The sequence below is a fragment of the Anomaloglossus baeobatrachus genome, unplaced genomic scaffold (genome assembly GCF_048569485.1).
Source record: "Anomaloglossus baeobatrachus isolate aAnoBae1 unplaced genomic scaffold, aAnoBae1.hap1 Scaffold_773, whole genome shotgun sequence".
Classification (NCBI taxonomy): domain Eukaryota; kingdom Metazoa; phylum Chordata; class Amphibia; order Anura; family Aromobatidae; genus Anomaloglossus; species Anomaloglossus baeobatrachus.
The window spans coordinates 77,510-98,388 of NW_027445155.1; the positions used below are offsets into that span (position 1 = coordinate 77,510).

The 20,879-nt window shown below is 57.6% G+C and overlaps 1 protein-coding gene across 1 annotated transcript; it reads right to left on the reverse strand.

Moving 5' to 3' along the window:
• Window positions 1–7,068: 7,068 nt before the first annotated feature.
• Window positions 7,069–18,111, reverse strand: LOC142288043 (phosphorylase b kinase regulatory subunit beta-like; the record flags this gene model as incomplete). Its single annotated transcript, XM_075333480.1, has 7 exons — window positions 7,069–9,578; window positions 10,427–10,567; window positions 10,656–10,763; window positions 10,949–11,078; window positions 11,777–11,911; window positions 13,805–14,007; window positions 17,952–18,111. Coding segments are annotated over 7 exons (1,015 nt in total), but the record flags the coding sequence as incomplete, so codon positions are not given.
• Between the last annotated feature and the right edge of the window lie 2,768 nt (window positions 18,112–20,879).

Consider the following 20,879-nt stretch of genomic DNA (forward strand, 5'->3'; position numbering starts at 1 on the left):
CGCTCGCTATTCTGCTGATGCAGTCACTGTGTACATACATTACTGATCCTGAGTTACCTCCTGTATTATACTCCAGAGCTGCACTCACTATTCTGCTGGTGCTGTCACTGTGTACATACATTACTGATCCTGAGTTACCTCCTATATTATACTCCAGAGCTGCGCTCGCTATTCTGCTGATGCAGTCACTGTGTACATACATTACATTACTGATCCTGAGTTACCTCCTGTATTATACTCCAGAGCTGCACTCACTATTCTGCTGGTGCAGTCACTGTGTACATACATTACTGATCCTGAGTTACCTCCTATATTATACTCCAGAGCTGCGCTCGCTATTCTGCTGATGCAGTCACTGTGTACATACATTACTGATCCTGAGTTACCTCCTGTATTATACTCCAGAGCTGCACTCACTATTCTGCTGGTGCAGTCGCGGTGTACATACATTACTGATCCTGAGTTACCTCCTGTATTATACTCCAGAGCTGCGCTCACTATTCTGCTGGAGCAGTCACTGTGTACATACATTACATTACTGATCCTGAGTTACCTCCTGTATTATACTCCAGAGCTGCACTCACTATTCTGCTGGTGCAGTCGCTGTGTACATACATTACATTACTGATCCTGAGTTACCTCCTGTATTATACTCCAGAGCTGCACTCACTATTCTGCTGGTGCAGTCGCGGTGTACATACATTACTGATCCTGAGTTACACCCTGTATTATACTCCAGAGCTGCACTCACTATTCTGCTGGTGCAGTCACTGTGTACATACATTACATTACTGATCCTGAGTTACCTCCTGTATTATACTCCAGAGCTGCACTCGCTATTCTGCACACATTACTAATCCGGTTTTTCCTGTGTTATTGTACAGTGGAGGTGTCCAGTCTGTTCCCATCACAAGGCCGGAGTGACAGCCCTGCTGCTGCCATGTGCAGATAACGCAGCTCGGGGGTGGGTGGTCTGGAGCCCCCCCTTTCCGTGTCCTCGTGGCTCATCCTTGGACCCTCGTGGTCAGGGAGATCCGTCCGCGGCAGAACTGCGAGACCAGCCATTCCCTTTAAGAGGGTCTCCACCTCCAGAATGAGGGTCTCCTGCACTGATAAATTGTAACAAACAGTCATGTGCTCTCAGATGATCCGTGTCTAGTGCTGAGGGTTTGGTGCAGTGTATCAGTGCAGCCTCTTTAGCTCACAGATTGGATACAATTGTAGCAAACCCTCAGCGCTGCACTTGATATCAGCCAAGGTCATGTTCACACTTTTTATGAGTTTTATGCAAATTAAAAGCTGCTTTTTAAATAATGTTTCCATTCACTGACAGCAAGCGGAATCTGTCATCGTTAACCCTTTGTAGGCAGCTGCAGGTGGTAATCCTCTCCCCGCCGTGTTCTCGTGATCGGTGCGCCGCCATCGCTCAGCCCCATCTGGCGATGCTCTGGACTCTCCCAGGAAGCGACATGTTGTGACATTTCCTGCGCCCGATCCCTCGGCCGCGCACCAAGCTGCTGCTGCGCAAATGTCAGTCTCTTCATCTCGGAGCTGTAATTAAGGCCCCGATAATGGATTCTGGGTCCCCGCGCTGCCCACATCTGCTGCGTGACTCATCGCTGCCGGCGACACATCGGCCTCCATTTATATTTCCCAAGATTTATCAGAAGAGGGAAGATTATTTGTTCTAAAACAGGTCAGCGAATGCGGAGATGTAAGTGATCAGTCACCACCGAGTCCTGGCATCCATCAGACCTGCGGGAGGCGAGCGCAGGGGCGAGGGCTGCGCAGGGGCGAGGGCAGCGCAGGGGCGAGGGCAGCGCAGGGGCGAGGGCTGCGCAGGGGCGAGAGCGGCACAAGGGCGAGGGCTGCAGAGGGGCGAGGGCTGCGCAGGGGCGAGGGCTGCAAAGGGGCCAGGACAGCGCAGGGGCGAGGGCAGCGCAGGGGCGAGGGCTGCAGAGGGGCGAGGGCTGCGCAGGGGCGAGGGCTGCAAAGGGGCCAGGACAGCGCAGGGGCGAGGGCAGCGCAGGGGCGAGGGCTGCAGAGGGGCGAGGGCTGCACAGAGGCGAGGGCTGCGCAGGGGCAAGGGTAGCGCAGGGGCGAGGGCTGCACAGGAGAGAGAGCGGCACAAGGGCGAGGGCTGCGCAGGGGCGAGGGCGGTGCAGGGGCGAGGGCTGCGCAGGGGCGAGGGCTGCGCAGGGGCGAGGGCGGCGCAGGGGCGAGGGCTGCAGAGGGGCGAGGGCTGCGCAGGGGCGAGGGCTGCAGAGGGGCGAGGGTGGCGCAGGGGCGAGGGCGGCGCAGGTACGAGGGCAGCACAGGGGCCAGGGCTGCACAGAGGAGAGGGAAGCGCAGGGAAGAGGGAACGCTACGTACAAAGCGTGTCCAAAATAAAAACCAGGAGTTACTGCAGCTTCAGCAGAGACAGTCACTAAGAGGCTGCTCAGACGACACAAATGCAGCTCTGGAGGTGACTAGAGCAGTAGGATAACACGTCTATATCCAGCAAAAAACATAGGATCCACCGTTCACAATAGATTATGTCACAGCTCACCCCCTCCTGTACAATGACTGATAACCCGTCTATATACTGCAACTTACACAGGATCCACAGTTCACAATAGATGTCACAGCTCACCTCCTCTGAAAGCTGCATTTGACCTGCACCGATACATTGTAACAAGCACACAGCAGTGCAGCGGATCTGGAGGGAGAGGGTCACGTGGAGTTGTGTCTGGTGAGATGTGACTGCAGCTTCGGTAGAACACCAGTAATGCCGCCATCTCTGCACAGCGGTCTCGGATTATCCGCCAGTAATACCGCCATCTCTGCAGAGCGGACTCCGATAATCCGCCAGTAATGCCGCCATCTCTGCGGAGCGGACTCCGATAATCCGCCAGTAATACCGCCATCTCTGCGGAGTGGACTCCGATAATCCGCCAGTAATACCGCCATCTCTGCGGAGCAGACTCCGATAATCCGCCAGTAATACTGCCATCTCTGCAGAGCGGACTCCGATAATCCGCCAGTAATGCCGCCATCTCTGCGGAGCGGTCTCTGATTATCTACCAGTAATGCCGCCATCTCTGCGGAGCGGTCTCAGATTATCCACCAGTATTGCCACCATCTCTGCGGAGCGGTCTCGGATTATCCGCCAGTAATACCGCCATCTCTGCAGAGCGGACTCCGATAATCCGCCAGTAATGCCGCCATCTCTGCGGAGCGGACTCCGATAATCCGCCAGTAATGCCGCCATCTCTGCAGAGCGGACTCCGATAATCCGCCAGTAATGCCGCCATCTCTGCGGAGCGGACTCCGATAATCCGCCAGTAATGCCGCCATCTCTGCGGAGCGGACTCCGATAATCCGCCAGTAATGCCGCCATCTCTGCAGAGCGGACTCCGATAATCCGCCAGTAATGCCGCCATCTCTGCGGAGCGGACTCCGATAATCCGCCAGTAATGCCGCCATCTCTGCGGAGCGGACTCCGATAATCCGCCAGTAATACCGCCATCTCTGCGGAGCGGACTCCGATAATCCGCCAGTAATACCGCCATCTCTGCGGAGCAGACTCCGATAATCCGCCAGTAATACTGCCATCTCTGCAGAGCGGACTCCGATAATCCGCCAGTAATGCCGCCATCTCTGCGGAGTGGACTCCGATAATCCGCCAGTAATGCCGCCATCTCTGCGGAGCGGTTTCCGATAATCCGCCAGTAATGCCGCCATCTCTGCGGAGCGGTCTCTGATTATCTACCAGTAATGCCGCCATCTCTGCGGAGCGGTCTCAGATTATCCACCAGTATTGCCACCATCTCTGCGGAGCGGTCTCGGATTATCCGCCAGTAATGCCGCCATCTCTGCGGAGCGGTTTCCGATAATCCACCAGTAATGCCGCCATCTCTGCGCAGCGGTCTCTGATTATCTGCCAGTAATGCCGCCATCTCTGCGGAGTGGTCTCAGATTATCCGCCAGTAATGCCACTATCTCGGCGGAGCGGTCTCGGATTATCCATCAATAATGCCGCCATCTCTGCGGAGTGGACGCCGATAATCCGCCAGTATTGCCGCCATCTCTGCACAGCGGTCTCGGATCCGCCAGTAATGCCGCCATCTCTACGGAGCGGTCTCTGATTATCCGCCAGTATTGCCGCCATCTCTGCGGAGCGGACGCCGATCATCCGCCAGTAATACCGCCATCTCTGCGCAGCAGTCTCGGATCCGCCAGTAATGCCGCCATCTCTACGGAGCGGTCTCGAATTATCTGCCAGTAATGCCGCCATCTCTGCGGAGTGGACGCCGATAATCCGCCAGTAATGCCGCCATCTCCGCAGAGCGGTCTCGAATTATCCGCCAGTAATGCCGCCATCTCCGCGGAGCGGTCCCGTATCATCCGCCAGTAATGCCGCCATCTCTGCAGAGCGGTCTCGGATTATCCGCCAGTTATCACCTCCCGCTCCCCGTATGACAAGTGTTGCCCGATCATCAGCATCTGGAGGACGAGTGAAGGACGCGGCTTTCTCGAGGATTTCTGTTTAGTATTCGTCTCCGTGCGGTGGAATTGGCGCGGTCTCAGTTCCTCGCGCCACGGTCACATCCAATTCCTGGAATTCTTGTCGTCTCTTATTAGCGGGCAGGAAATCTGAATGTTTCGGTGGCAGCGGCTCCAGACGTCACGAGACATCATCGCGGCCGAATAAAGAGGCTCCCGCACATCAATCACAGCGGCGGGATGCGGAGTGTCACATTAGCGGAAAATGCAGAACGTCTGGCGCCTCGTCCCGCCCGGCTCTTATGACCTGTCAATAAATGACGGCTCCGCTCCAGCGGGGTCCGAGCAATCCTGACAGTACCGGCCTGGAGCATCCGCAGCGCACGCCGCCACACGCCGGGTACCTGTACATGTAGCAGAGCTGAGCGCACACCGGGTACCTGCACATGTAGCAGAGCTGAGCATACACCGGATACCTGCACATGTAGCAGAGCTGAGCACGCAGCGGGTACCTGCACATGTAGCAGAGCTGAGCATACACCGGATACCTGCACATGTAGCAGAGCTGAGCACACAGCGGGTACTTGCACATGTAGCAGAGCTGAGCACACAGCGGGTACTTGCACATGTAGCAGAGCTGAGCACGCAGCGGGTAGCTGTACATGTAGCAGAGCTGAGCACGCAGCGGGTACTTGCACATGTAGCAGAGCTGAGCACACAGCGGGTACCTGCACATGTAGCAGAGCTGAGCACACAGCGGGTACCTGCACATGTAGCAGAGCTGAGCACACAGCGGGTACCTGCACATGTAGCAGAGCTGAGCACACAGCGGGTACCTGCACATGTAGCAGAGCTGAGCATACAGCGGGTACCTGCACATGTAGCAGAGCTGAGCATACACCGGATACCTGCACATGTAGCAGAGCTGAGCACACAGCGGGTACCTGCACATGTAGCAGAGCTGAGCACACAGCGGGTACCTGCACATGTAGCAGAGCTGAGCACACAGCGGGTACCTGCACATGTAGCAGAGCTGAGCATACAGCGGGTACCTGCACATGTAGCAGAGCTGAGCATACACCGGATACCTGCACATGTAGCAGAGCTGAGCACACAGCGGGTACCTGCACATGTAGCAGAGCTGAGCACACAGCGGGTACCTGCACATGTAGCAGAGCTGAGCACACAGCGGGTACCTGCACATGTAGCAGAACTGAGCGTGCACCGGGTACCTGCACATGTAGCAGAGCTGAGCACACAGCGGGTACCTGCACATGTAGCAGAGCTGAGCACACAGCGGGTACTTGCACATGTAGCAGAGCTGAGCACGCAGCGGGTAGCTGCACATGTAGCAGAGCTGAGCACGCAGCGGGTAGCTGCACATGTAGCAGAGCTGAGCACGCAGCGGGTACCTGCACATGTAGCAGAACTGAGCGTGCACCGGGTACCTGCACATGTAGCAGAGCTGAGCACACAGCGGGTACCTGCACATGTAGCAGAGCTGAGCACACAGCGGGTACTTGCACATGTAGCAGAGCTGAGCACGCAGCGGGTAGCTGCACATGTAGCAGAGCTGAGCACGCAGCGGGTAGCTGCACATGTAGCAGAGCTGAGCACGCAGCGGGTACTTGCACATGTAGCAGAGCTGAGCACACAGCGGGTACCTGCACATGTAGCAGAGCTGAGCACACAGCGGGTACTTGCACATGTAGCAGAGCTGAGCACACAGCGGGTACTTGCACATGTAGCAGAGCTGAGCACACAGCGGGTACTTGCACATGTAGCAGACCTGAGCACGCACTGCTTCCTTCTGTATAATCAGGAGGTGGACGTTACCCTCATACTCACAACTCTGCTTGCTGCCAGTGAATGGAACAATCGCTTTCAATCCTGTCCTGATAGTTTGTTACATTGTATCAGAGGTTTGCTTGGTCTGGATACACTTGTAACGAACCCTCAGCTGTGATAAGTATTAGGTATGTGGCTGTAAATGAGAATATTTCCATGAACTGACTGCAAGCAGAGATCTTACAGAATGGGGAGACATTGAATTGCAAAATGTGCTATAAAGTGAGCGCTCCTTGTCTGCTCTGGTTATTTGTTGCAATGTGTCAGCGCAGATAAATTGTATCAGTCTGACCCTCATCACAGAGGACGATCCACACTGGAGCAAACCCTCAGCTGTGATAATTAGAGGCGCTGACCCACACTCATGACATTTTTGGGGGTTATAAGGGTATTTATTATTTCTTTCATAGTAGAACGATTATTTTTCTGAGCTCCGGAGCTCTATAGTAAATGATAACATTATACGTGCCACCACTAGGGGGAGCTGACGACACACGGGTCTCTGCAGCTCCCTCTAGTGGTGACTGCAGGTATGGATCATTTATGTCGTTGCAGAGGGTTTGGAGCTTTGTATCAGGAAGCTGTAAATTGCTCTTTACTTTGCATTTCCTTGAGGATTTCTTGAAGTGTTAGGATCTGGAAACGTTTCCCCGGATCATGAATTCCGGTAAATAACGCGTCTCGCCCCGGCACCGCCATTAGCATAAAAGCAAGAAATAAAAAGACGGCAAGAAATGGAAATCGCTCGTCCGAGCCTCTTTTATTTAATCTCGCACACAATAAAAACGCTAATTGTCTCTCCGCTGCCGCCGGGAGCAGGGGGTTGTGGGTAAATGACTGACGGCAGCGGATAAACCATTCATTACAAAGTCACACAGCAAAAAATAAAATAAAAAATCCAGGATGTTTCCATCGTGCAAATCTGATGTGGAGGAGTCACGTTTTCTTATCTTCTTCTTTCTCCATTCACCTCCAAAGGTTACAGTTTCTTCTAGACGTGTCATGAGACCTAATGGTAACCCGAGCTCCCGCTTCTAGACGTGTCATGAGACCTAATGGCCACCCGATCGCTCACTTCTAGACGTGTCATGAGACCTAATGGTCACCCGATCGCTCACTTCTAGACGTGTCATGAGACCTAATGGTCACCCGAGCTCCCGCTTCTAGACGTGTCATGAGACCTAATGGTCACCCGAGCTCCCGCTTCTAGACGTGTCATGAGACCTAATGGCCACCCGATCTCTCACTTCTAGACGTGTCATGAGACCTAATGGTCACCCGAGCTCCCGCTTCTAGACGTGTCATGAGACTTAATGGTCACCCGAGCTCCCGCTTCTAGATGCGTCATGAGACCTAATGGCCACCCGAACTCCCACTTCTAGATGCGTCATGAGACCTAATGGCCACCCGAGCTCCCACTTCTAGATGCGTCATGAGACCTAATGGCCACCCGAGCTCCCACTTCTAGACTCGTCATGAAACCTAATGGTCACCCGAGCTCCCATTTCTAGACTCGTCATGAGACCTAATGGTCACCCGAGCTCCCACTTCTAGACTCGTCATGAGACCTAATGGTCACCCGAGCTCCCACTTCTAGACTCGTCATGAGACCTAATGATCACCCGAGCTGCCATTTCTAGACTCGTCATGAGACCTAATGGTCACCCGAGCTCCCACTTCTAGAAATATCATGAGACCTAATGGCCACCCGAGCTCCCACTTCTAGAAATATCATGAGACCTAATGGCCACCCGAGCTCCCATTTCTAGATGCGCCATGAGACCTAATGGCCACCAGAGCTCCCATTTCTAGATGCGCCATGAGACCTAATGGCCACCAGAGCTCCCACTTCTAGACGTGTCATGAGACCTAATGGCCACCCTATCTCCCACTTCTAGACTCGTCATGAGACCTAATGGTCACCCGAGCTCCCACTTCTAGACGTGTCATGAGACCTAATGGTCACCCGAGCTCCCACTTCTAGACTCGTCATGAGACCTAATGGTCACCCGAGCTCCCACTTCTAGACTCGTCATGAGACCTAATGGTCACCCGAGCTCCCACTTCTAGACTCGTCATGAGACCTAATGGTCACCCGAGCTCCCACTTCTAGACTCGTCATGAGACCTAATGGTCACCCGAGCTCCCATTTCTAGACTCGTCATGAGACCTAATGGTCACGCGATCTCCCACTTCTAGATGTGTCATGAGACCTAATGATCACCCGAGCTCCCACTTTTTAGACGCGTTATGAGACCTAATGGCCACCAGAGCTCCCACAATGCACTGCTCTACAGCAGCCGGAAAGCAGCACAATGGTCGATGCAGCTTCGGCTGTGTCTGGAGGAGAAAAAGCACTAAATCCATAATATATGAGTGTATATAGCAGCCCTGTCACTGTACGCAGGACACTTGCACAGTAATGCGTCTGAGGGCAGCGGCCGCCCTCTGTAATAGTGCAGGCTCATAATAGGACAGAAAGCCACCACACTCAGCCTATGGAGGAACACTGCAGACACACGGCTGATAACAGCGAGCAAAAGGAAACACGGAAGAAGGGTGTACCGTCCCTTTAAAGCAGCTGAATCTAATGTTTTTATGTTCTGAAGCATCCTATGTATCACCTCCGGCCGCACTTAAGCTTTTCCGCAGTCTTCAGCATCTCCACTTGCTGTCAGTGACTGGAAACAATGATATTCAGTGTAGACAATACAGTGTAGCAAACCCTCAGCTGTGAGACAGGTCAGTTTCTGGACTGATACACTGTAACAAACCATCTGATTTGTGTCAATCCAGAAACTGACCTGTCTCACAGCTGAGGGTTTGTTACAGCGGCGTCCAGTCTTATGCAATCTGCACTGATACATTGTAACAAACCCTCAGATCTGTATCAGGGCAGATTGAAGCAGGAACATTTGCAATCGCTGACAGCAAGCAGAGGAAGTAAAGGTGGTGAAGCCTTGCAGATGTTTGGTGGGCCGGCGTCCGGAGACCCTCCGCCCGCTACGATAGGCTGATGGCCGCTCCGGGCCCCTACTTAATTCAATGCAAACCAGAAGCCAGGCGCTGTGTGGCCCCCTCGCTCGGGGGCCGGCGGGGGTCTCTTAGCTGACGCTGCAGGGGTCGTCTGTGCCCGGCCGGACCTCGGCCTCCAGCAGCAGGTTCATCACGGCTTTGGTCAGGTAGCTGCAGGTCCCTCTCTTGCCCAGCGGGGGAGTGTTGTAGAAGGCGGACATGTCATCCTGGGGAGAGAGCGCACAATTACAGGCGGGATCGCGCCCAACCACCGCTGCGTGTGCACCGACGGCAACTAACACACCGCACCGACGGCGACTAACACACCGCACCGACGGCGACTAACACACCGCACCGACGGCGACTAACACACCGCACCGACGGCGACTAACACACCGCACCCACAGCGACTAACACACCGCACCGACCGCGACTAACACACCGCACCGACAGCGACTAACACACCGCACCCACAGCGACTAACACACCGCACCGAAGCGACCAACACACCGCACCGAAGCGACCAACACACCGCACCGAAGCGACCAACACACCGCACCGAAGCGACCAACACACCGCACCGAAGCGACCAACACACCGCACCGAAGCGACCAACACACCGCACCGACTAACACACCGCACCGACTAACACACCGCACCGACTAACACACCGCACCGACTAACACACCGCACCGACTAACACACCGCACCGACTAACACACCGCACCGACTAACACACCGCACCGACTAACACACCGCACCGACTAACACACCGCACCGACTAACACACCGCACCGACTAACACACCGCACCGACTAACACACCGCACCGACTAACACACCGCACCGACTAACACACCGCACCGACAGCGACTAACACACCGGACCCATCAATTACTTTCCATTTCCAATATCTCTGCAGTGGTCAGTGAATAAAAACAACGAGCACCGAATACGCCTCATTCACTGACTGCAAGCAGAGATAGGGAAGGATATGACAACACAAATATGAAAGAAACCAGTCTGCAGCTTAATTCCTGGGGCTGGAGCCACCCGCGGGATCCAGGGCCCCTCACCTGCTTCTCGGCTCCTTGCAGGCGGTTCTGGTCCCGCTGGAAGTCGCTGAAGGCCTCCGTCACCAGCCGGTCCAGATCCACCTTCTCCTGAAACTCAAACTCGGGGTTCCTCTCCAGGATGACGGAGACGATCATCAGGAGCTGCGGAGAGGTCGGGACGTGTCACTACGATGGGGAGCCCCACGACGGACGCTCGCGCCCCAGTAATGGAGGCCATAGGACCCGTTACCTCCACGATGATCTGGCGGTATTCGGGCTGGGAGATGTTCTGCAGCATGTCCTCCACCAGCAGAGAGAAGTTCATCTCATACATCGTCATGTCCGACAGGGTGGGTTGCTGTGTGCGAGAGTAAGGGTTAAATGCTGGGGGGACAGAGGACGGGATATCGGGAGGATCACAGGGGATATCCTTCCCCATATCCACAGCGCTGATATCCAGATACTGCACTATGATTGCGGTGTGTAATGTCACGTGAATCCCCCCCTCATATACCGGACGGGAGGACGCCGCCAGGCTCACACCTGAGGGAGGAACTTCCCGGACACCATGATCCCGCTGGGCGTCCTCTCCAGGATCTGCCACACGCGGTCGTAGAATCCGGCGGGATTTCTGTTCAGAGAACCGTCAATCTGCCTGCGGTTCAGCCAGCACCTGCACAGACCGCAGAAGGGAAACCATCAGCAATATGGCCACAGAGGGCAGCCCTAGGCCCTACCCCTGAAGGACTTCTTTACCAGGAGGACGGCCCCTACCCCAGAGGACGGTCCATATCCCCAGAGGACGGCCCCTACCCCAGAGGACGGCCCCTACCCCAGAGGACGGCCCCTACCCCAGAGGACGGACCCCACCCCAGAGGACGGACCCCACCCCAGAGGACGGCCCCTACCCCAGAGGACGGACCCCACCCCAGAGGACGGACCCCACCCCAGAGGACGGCCCCTACCCCAGAGGACGGACCCTACCCCAGAGGACGGTCCATATCCCCAGAGGACGGTCCATATCCCCAGAGGACGGTCCATATCCCCAGAGGACGGTCCATATCCCCAGAGGACGGTCCATATCCCCAGAGGACGGTCCATATCCCCAGAGGACGGTCCATATCACCAGAGGACTGACCCCACCCCAGAGGACGGCCCCTACCCCAGAGGACGGCCCCTACCCCAGAGGACGGCCCCTACCCCAAAGGACGGCCCCTACCCCAAAGGACGGCCCCTACCCCAGAGGACGGCCCCTACCCCAGAGGACGGCCCCTACCCCAGAGGACGGACCCTACCCCAGAGGACGGACCCTACCCCAGAGGACGGACCCTACCCCAGAGGACGGACCCTACCCCAGAGGAAGGCTCTCACCTTCTGGACTGCTGCGGCTGCAGGATACAGAGCAGGAGCTGCTTGATCTCGCTGGGTGACAGCTGGTAGATGTCCTCTTCTGGCTGCTCCCCGCTGCGGATCTTCAGCTCGTATCTCATGGCGTGAATGATCCATCTGTGATAAAAAAAAGTCAGACATTTTTTTTCCATAGGGCCTCATTTTCGGCGCTGCACACCCGCGGGGCCTCATGTTCGGCGCTGCACACCCGCGGGGCCTCATGTTCGGCGCTGCACACCCGCGGGGTCTCATGTTCGGCGCTGCACACCCGCGGGGTCTCATGTTCGGCACTACACACCCGCGGGGCCTCATTTTCGGCACTACACACCCGCGGGGCCTCATTTTCGGCGCTACACACCCGCGGGGCCTCATTTTCGGGGCTGCACACCCGCGGGGCCTCATTTTCGGCGCTGCACACCCGCGGGGCCTCATTTTCGGCGCTGCACACCCGCGGAGCCTCATTTTTGGCGCTGCACACCCGCGGGGCCTCATTTTCGGCGCTACACACCCGCGGCGCCTCATTTTTTCATTTTTGGTGCTGCACACCCGCGGGGCCTCATTTTCGGGGCTGCACACCCGCGGGGCCTCATTTTCGGCGTTGCACACCCGCGGAGCCTCATTTTTGGCGCTGCACACCCGCGGGGCCTCATTTTCAGCACTACACACCCGCGGAGCCTCATTTTTGGCGCTGCACACCCGCGGGGCCTCATTTTCGGCATAATGAAAAGCTTCCACTGTCCTTTGTCTCGATTCCTCGTGGTCTGTAAGATCTCTGCTTGCTGTTATACACTCGGTGATGGGGGCAATCCCCCGCTGGCTGGTGAACCGGGACGGCAGAGCGCGGGGGAGGGGGGAGGTACAAGGTAGTGGATTTCCCTAATCCTTCAAGTCCCCGTATAAACCTATAAACGTCGCACCCGCGGATTTACGTTTAATTAATGAACCCGCGTAAGACGATTACCGCTGCCGGTGTCTGAGCCGCGGCCGCCGCTAATTACATCCACCAGGAGCAACAAAGGAAGGAGAAAGCGGATTTCATTTCTATTCTAAGCAGAAGTGGCGCGGGCGCGAGTACACAGAATATACAGATTAGCGCCCACCGCTCGTATCCGCGTCTGTGATGGGGAATCAGGACGGGGAACAGGATCACAAAATAACTGGAGCAGCTGCACCAAAGATGGAGGCCGTGACTGAGGAGACATGTCATTCACTGACTGCAAGCAGAGATCTTACCCTGGGGAGCGACGCTGGGGAATGTATCGTTACACTGGTGACTGCTCTCAGAGATGGAGAGTGGTCCTGCTGGGATTGGGGTCAGTCGGGGGCAGGGTGGTGACGCTGGGATTGGGGTCAGTCGGGGGCAGAATGGTCCCTCTGGGATTGGGGGTCAGTCGGAGGCAGGGTGGTGACGCTGGGATTGGGGGTCATTGGGGGGCTAGGTGGTCCCTCTGGGATTGGGGGTCAGTCGGGGGCAGGGTGGTCATACTGGGATTGGGGGTCAGTCGGGGGCAGGGTGGTCATACTGGGATTGGGGGTCAGTCGGGGGCAGGGTGGACACGCTGGGATTGGGGGTCAGTCGGAGGCAGGGTGGACACGCTGGGATTGGGGTCAGTCGGAGGCAGGGTGGACACGCTGGGATTGGGGTCAGTCGGGGGCAGGGTGGACACGCTGGGATTGGGGGTCAGTCTGAGGCAGGGTGGACACGCTGGGATTGGGGGTCAGTCGGAGGCAGGGTGGACACGCTGGGATTGGGGTCAGTCGGGGGCAGGGTGGTCATGCTGGCATTGGGGGGGGGTCAGTCGGGGGCAGGGTGGTCACGCTGGGATTTGGGGTCAGTTGGGGGCAGGGTGGTTACGCAGGGATTGGGGGTCACTTGGGGGCAGGGTGGTCACGCTGGGATGTGGGGGGGTCAGTCGGGGGCAGGGTGGTCACGCTCGGATTTGGGGTCAGTCGGGGGCAGGGTGGACACGCTGGGATGTGGGGGGGGTCAGTCGGGGGCGCTGTACTCACCCCACGCGTATCTTCAGCATCCCGCTGAACAGCTGTGGCGTGTTGGAGATGATCCACCCGATGTGGATGACCAGCTCCTGCTGCAGCACGGCCTCGCGCTCGTCCCCCCCGCTGCACTTGCTGTAGATGATGTCCTTTATCACCCCGGGGGACAGGGGGTTGGAGATCACCGCCTCCTCGTGCCCGAAGACGCCGAGAGTCACCTGAGACGAAACAGAGGCATAGTCATGGCGGGCGCAGATCGGGGAGAGGCGCCACTGATCAGAGGGTCCCGGCGGCAATACACAGAGCACCGCTGATCAGAGGGTCCCGGCGGCAATACACAGAGCACCGCTGATCAGAGGGACCCGGCGGCAATACACAGAGCACCGCTGATCAGAGGGACCCGGCGGCAATACACAGAGCACCGCTGATCAGAGGGACCCGGAGGCAATACACAGAGCACCGCTGATCAGAGGGACCCGGAGGCAATACACAGAACACCGCTGATCAGAGGGACCCGGCGGCAATACACAGAGCACCGCTGATCAGAGGGACCCGGCGGCAATACACAGAGCACCGCTGATCAGAAAGTCCCGGCGGCAATACACAGAGCACCGCTGATCAGAGGGACCCGGAGGCAATACACAGAGCACCGCTGATCAGAGGGACCCGGCGGCAATACACAGAGTACCGCTGATCAGAGGGTCCCGGCGGCAATACACAGAGCACCGCTGATCAGAGGGACCCGGCGGCAATACACACAGCACCGCTGATCAGAAAGTCCCGGCGGCAATACACAGAGCACCGCTGATCAGAGGGACCCGGCAGCAATACACAGAGCACCGCTGATCAGAGGGACCCGGCGGCAATACACAGAGCACCGCTGATCAGAAAGTCCCGGCGGCAATACACAGAGCACCGCTGATCAGAGGGACCCGGCGGCAATACACAGAGCACCGCTGATCAGAGGGTCCCGGCGGCAATACACAGAGCACCGCTGATCAGAGGGACCCGGCGGCAATACACACAGCACCGCTGATCAGAAAGTCCCGGCGGCAATACACAGAGCACCGCTGATCAGAGGGTCCCGGCGGCAATACACAGAGCACCGCTGATCAGAGGGACCCGGCAGCAATACACAGAGCACCGCTGATCAGAGGGACCCGGCAGCAATACACAGAGATACCACTGATCAGAGGGGCCCGGCGGCAATACACAGAGCACCGCTGATCAGAGGGACCCGGCAGCAATACACAGAGCACCGCTGATCAGAGGGTCCCGGCGGCAATACACAGAGCACCGCTGATCAGAGGGACCCGGCAGTAATACACAGAGCACCGCTGATCAGAGGGACCCGGCAGTAATACACAGAGCACCGCTGATCAGAGGGGCCCGGCGGCAATACACAGAGCACCGCTGATCAGAGGGGCCCGGCGGCAATACACAGAGCACCGCTGATCAGAGGGGCCCGGCGGCCATGCACAGAGACGCCGCTGATCAGAGGGGCCCAGCGGCAATACACAGAGCACCGCTGATCAGAGGGGCCCGGCGGCAATACACAGACACGCCGCTGATCAGAGGGGCCCGGCGGCCATGCACAGACACGCCGCTGATCAGAGGGGCCCGGCGGCCATGCACAGACACGCCGCTGATCAGAGGGGCCCGGCGGCCATGCACAGACACGCCGCTGATCAGAGGGGCCCGGCGGCCAGGCACAGACACGCCGCTGATCAGAGGGGCCCGGCGGCCATGCACAGACACGCCGCTGATCAGAGTGGCCCGGCGGCCATGCACAGACACGCCGCTGATCAGAGGGGCCCGGCGGCCATGCACAGACACGCCGCTGATCAGAGTGGCCCGACGGCCATGCACGGAGACGCCGCTGATCAGAGGGGCCCGGCGGCCATGCACAGACACGCCGCTGATCAGAGGGACCCGGCGGCAATACACAGAGCACCGCTGATCAGAGGGGCCCGGCAGTAATACACAGAGCACCGCTGATCAGAGGGGCCCGGCGGCCATGCACAGAGACGCCGCTGATCAGAGGGGCCCGACGGCAATACACAGAGCACCGCTGATCAGAGGGGCCCGGCGGCCATGCACAGAGATACCACTGATCAGAGGGGCCCGGCGGCAATACACAGAGCACCGCTGATCAGAGGGACCCGGCAGTAATACACAGAGCACCGCTGATCAGAGGGGCCCGGCAGTAATACACAGAGCACCGCTGATCAGAGGGGCCCGGCGGCCATGCACAGAGACGCCGCTGATCAGAGGGGCCCGACGGCAATACACAGAGCACCGCTGATCAGAGGGGCCCGGCGGCCATGCACAGAGATACCACTGATCAGAGGGGCCCGGCGGCAATACACAGAGCACCGCTGATCAGAGGGGCCCGGCGGCCATGCACAGAGATACCACTGATCAGAGGAGCCCGGCGGCAATACACAGAGCACCGCTGATCAGAGGGGCCCGGCGGCAATACACAGAGCACCGCTGATCAGAGGGGCCCGGCGGCCATGCACAGAGACGCCGCTGATCAGAGGGGCCCGACGGCAATACACAGAGCACCGCTGATCAGAGGGGCCCGGCGGCAATACACAGAGCACCGCTGATCAGAGGGGCCCGGCGGCCATGCACAGAGACGCCGCTGATCAGAGGGACCCGACGGCAATACACAGAGCACCGCTGATCAGAGGGACCCGACGGCAATACACAGAGCACCGCTGATCAGAGGGACCCGACGGCAATACACAGAGCACCGCTGATCAGAGGGACCCGACGGCAATACACAGAGCACCGCTGATCAGAGGGGCCCGGCGGCAATACACAGAGCACCGCTGATCAGAGGGGCCCGGCGGCCATGCACAGAGATACCACTGATCAGAGGAGCCCGGCGGCAATACACAGAGCACCGCTGATCAGAGGGGCCCGGCGGCAATACACAGAGCACCGCTGATCAGAGGGGCCCGGCGGCAATACACAGACACGCCGCTGATTAGAGGGGCCCGGCGGCCATGCACAGACACGCCGCTGATCAGAGGGGCCCGGCGGCCATGCACAGACACGCCGCTGATCAGAGGGGCCCGGCGGCCATGCACAGACACGCCGCTGATCAGAGGGGCCCGGCGGCCATGCACAGACACGCCGCTGATCAGAGGGGCCCGGCGGCCATGCACAGACACGCCGCTGATCAGAGGGGCCCCGGTGGCCATGCACAGAGATGCCGCTGATCAGAGGGGCCGTTGCTTGTTGCCGGCGGTAAGTGCAGAAATTCCCAGATTTTGAGATTGCAGACAGACCCCCGGCCGCGGATTAGTCTGTTAGCCGCACCATGAAGCAGAGTCCGGTCATTTCGAATATAGATTGTGATTCCGCTCCGCACCATTTCCCAGAATCCTGCTTGCTGTCAGTGAATGGAAACTTCTCACATCTGAGTATTTGCTACAGTTGTCTCCGGTCTACACGATCCTCCATAGAGGGATATGTCACCTCATCTGCCTGGATGCAACTGTAACAGATTCTCAGCTGTGAGAGATATCTGGAAAATCTTAGCTGAGGTTTGTTTTAACGCACACCCGGCTTCCCTCACCCTCCCCGGGTCCACAGGTCGCAGCCCTGGACCCGGGGAGGGTGAGGAAAGCACAGGTTTTCTTTTTTTTCAACAATCATCAGCCGGAGGCACACCTTTCAGGAATCCATGATACCCCATTATGTCTGGGCAGGCTTTCAGCAATTTTTTGGGGGACGTAAGATTGTTCCCTCCATTCACTGACCGGAAGCAGAGATCTCAAAATAACAAACCTGTGTATGAGGAGGCAGAGGGGCATTGTGGGACGGTCAGGGGTCTAATGTGTGGGACCCCCAGGATGATAACGGTCTGAACCAGGGGACCAAATGTTTGCACTATAAGGGGGTCCCAGAGACTGGATGAAGAGATGACCCTTGCAGGCCGCTCTCCGCTGAGGTTGTCGGGGTCCCTGGACCACCCTCGGATTAGTCTACCCCAATAAGCAGCCATTTTGACCCCAGTATATCTATAGGACCCCGGGGCACCAAGGATTAATGCCCCCCAGCCCCTAATACCGCAGGATCCGACAATCACACAGGGTTAGGATTGGATACATACGAGTGTGCAGGAGATGCTGGTGGTTGTAGTACTCACCTGCTTGCCCTGTACTAATGCGTTAGTGATGGACGGGGCGAGGCTGTCCACTATTTTACCTAATAGACTGGCAGCGAGGCGCACAACAGACCTGCAAGCAGAAAACAGAGCAGTGCCATCCACCGGCCGCACATGCACACAGCCCGCGCCCGCACTTCCCCTTTAAGTCCCTATTTGCATATTATATGAGAAGCGGCAGGTGATTCGTCAACTGCTAACGAGGAAACAATATTAATAGAATCAATCAAATGTAACGACCCGCAGAAGCCGTCACTGCAGAGGCGCGCGGGGGAGGGGGTCCCTATATCTGCCCGCAGGACACATGGGGGAGGGGGTCCCTATATCTGCCCGCAGGACACATGGGGGAGGGGGTCCCTATATCTGCCCGCAGGACACATGGGGGAGGGGTCCCTATAACTGCCCGCAGGAGACATGGGGGAGGGGGTCCCTATATCTGCCCGCAGGACACATGGGGGAGGGGTCCCTATATCTGCCCGCAGGAGACATGGGGGAGGGGGTCCCTATATCTGCCCGCAGGACACATGGGGGAGGGGTCCCTATATCTGCCCGCAGGAGACATGGGGGAGGGGGTCCCTATATCTGCCCGTAGGACACATGGGGGAGGGGTCCCTATATCTGCCCGCAGGACACATGGGGGAGGGGGTCCCTATATCTCCCCGCAGGACACATGGGGGAGGGGGTCCCTATATCTGCCCGCAGGACACATGGGGAGGGGGTCCCTATATCTGCCCGCAGGACACATGGGGGAGGGGTCCCTATATCTGCCCGCAGGACACATGGGGGAGGGGGTCCCTATATCTCCCCGCAGGACACATGGGGGAGGGGGTCCCTATATCTGCCCGCAGGACACATGGGGGAGGGGGTCCCTATATCTGCCCGCAGGACACATGGGGGAGGGGGTTTCTATATCTGCCCACAGGACACATGGGGGAGGGGGTCCCTATATCTGCCCGCAGGACACATGGGGGAGGGGGTCCCTATATCTGCCCGCAGGACACATGGGGGAGGGGGTCCTTATATCTGCCCGCAGGACACATGGGGGAGGGGGGTCCCTATATCTACCCGCAGGACACATGAGGGAGGGGGTCCTTATATCTACCCGCAGGACACATGGGGGAGGGGGTCCTTATATCTACCCGCAGGACACATGGGGGAGGGGGTCCTTATATCTACCCGCAGGACACATGGGGGAGGGGGTCCTTATATCTACCCGCAGGACACATGGGGGAGGGGGTCCCTATATCTGCCCGCAGAACACATGGGGGAGGGGGTCCCTATATCTGGCAGCAGAACGGCCCTGTGTATAGCCCTGGGGTACCACAAGTCCCAGGCTGCCCCCTTACATCAGGTCTAACCAACTCCTCTAATCCCACTGTGTCTTCTACTCTGGTCACATTCAGAGCTGTAATCGGAATTCTGCTGACAACCATATACATACCAGGAGCTTCTCTGAATTCCCATAATGCAATGCGGTTTTTGGGAGTACGAATGAACCCCCCCCCCACATTCCCCACAATGCAGCGCGTCTGTGCACAAAGGTGTTGGAGCTGAATTATGAATACAGCTCTGGGTGTGACAGAATACCAGGTAAAGCTAAACAGTGACATATACAGTCTAGTTCCCCCGCAGGCGGCTGGTTTACGGCCCCCCACCCTCAATGTGGTCTCCTATTGGCTACCACTGGGGGGCGATCTACAGCGAGAGCTTACTGCCCCCTAGTGGTGGAGCAGAGGCTTTGCCGCCAGGGTCTGCCCCTTGACGGACCAGTCGGCCGTGTTCTCCGCTGCTGCGCACGATCCTCTGTCATGTGCCCGGACTAATTAGCCACCGTCCTGACACACGGCCGGATTCTGCAGACGTCGGGTCGGGGTCTCGCGGGTCGTCCGGTGCGCTGACATCTAATTGGTCTTCTGAGATAATTTCCCTCCTTGGGTTTCCGCTGCAGAGCTCCATGTAATGAGGATAACGAGCGTCAGGCGGTGGCGGGTGATGCGGTGTCAGGGCGCTGCTAATAGCCGATAATTGCGCTCGTAGTCCGGGCCGCAGAGGAAAACGCGTTTCCGGCTGCGGCACCAGCAATAGCGGTAAAGCGACTAATGACTGTATAACATTGGTCTGCGGATGTAACAGAGCCGGGTTTGTCATCTGGCACTAGCTCCTGATCCCCAGACACTGGAAGAGCTGCTGATACTATACAGATGTAGCAGAGCCGGGTTTGTCATCTGGCACTAGCTCCTGATCCCCAGACACTGGAAGAGCTGCTGATACTATACAGATGTAGCAGAGCCGGGTTTGTCATCTGGCACTAGCTCCTGATCCCCAGACACTGGAAGAGCTGCTGAAACTATACAGAGGTAGCAGAGCCGGGTTTGTCATCTGGCACTAGCTCCTGATCCCCAGACACTGGAAGAGCTGCTGATACTATACAGAGGTAGCAGAGCCGGGTTTGTCATCTGGCACTAGCTCCTGATCCCCAGACACTGGAAGAGCTGCTGATACTATACAGAGGTAGCAGAGCCGGGTTTGTCATCTGGCACTAGCTCCTGATCCCCAGACACTGGAAGAGCTGCCGATACTATACAGAGGTAGCAGAGCCGGGTTTGTCATCTGGCACTAGCTCCTGATCCCCAGACACTGGAAGAGCTGCTGATACTATACAGATGTAGCAGAGCCGGGTTTGTCATCTGGCACTAGCTCCTGATCCCCAGACACTGGAAGAGCTGCTGATACTATACAGAGGTAGCAGAGCCGGGTTTGTCATCTGGCACTAGCTCCTGATCCCCAGACACTGGAAGAGCTGCTGATACTATACAGATGTAGCAGAGCCGGGTTTGTCATCTGGCACTAGCTCCTGATCCCGGACACTGGAAGAGCTGCTGATACTATACAGAGGTAGCAGAGCCGGGT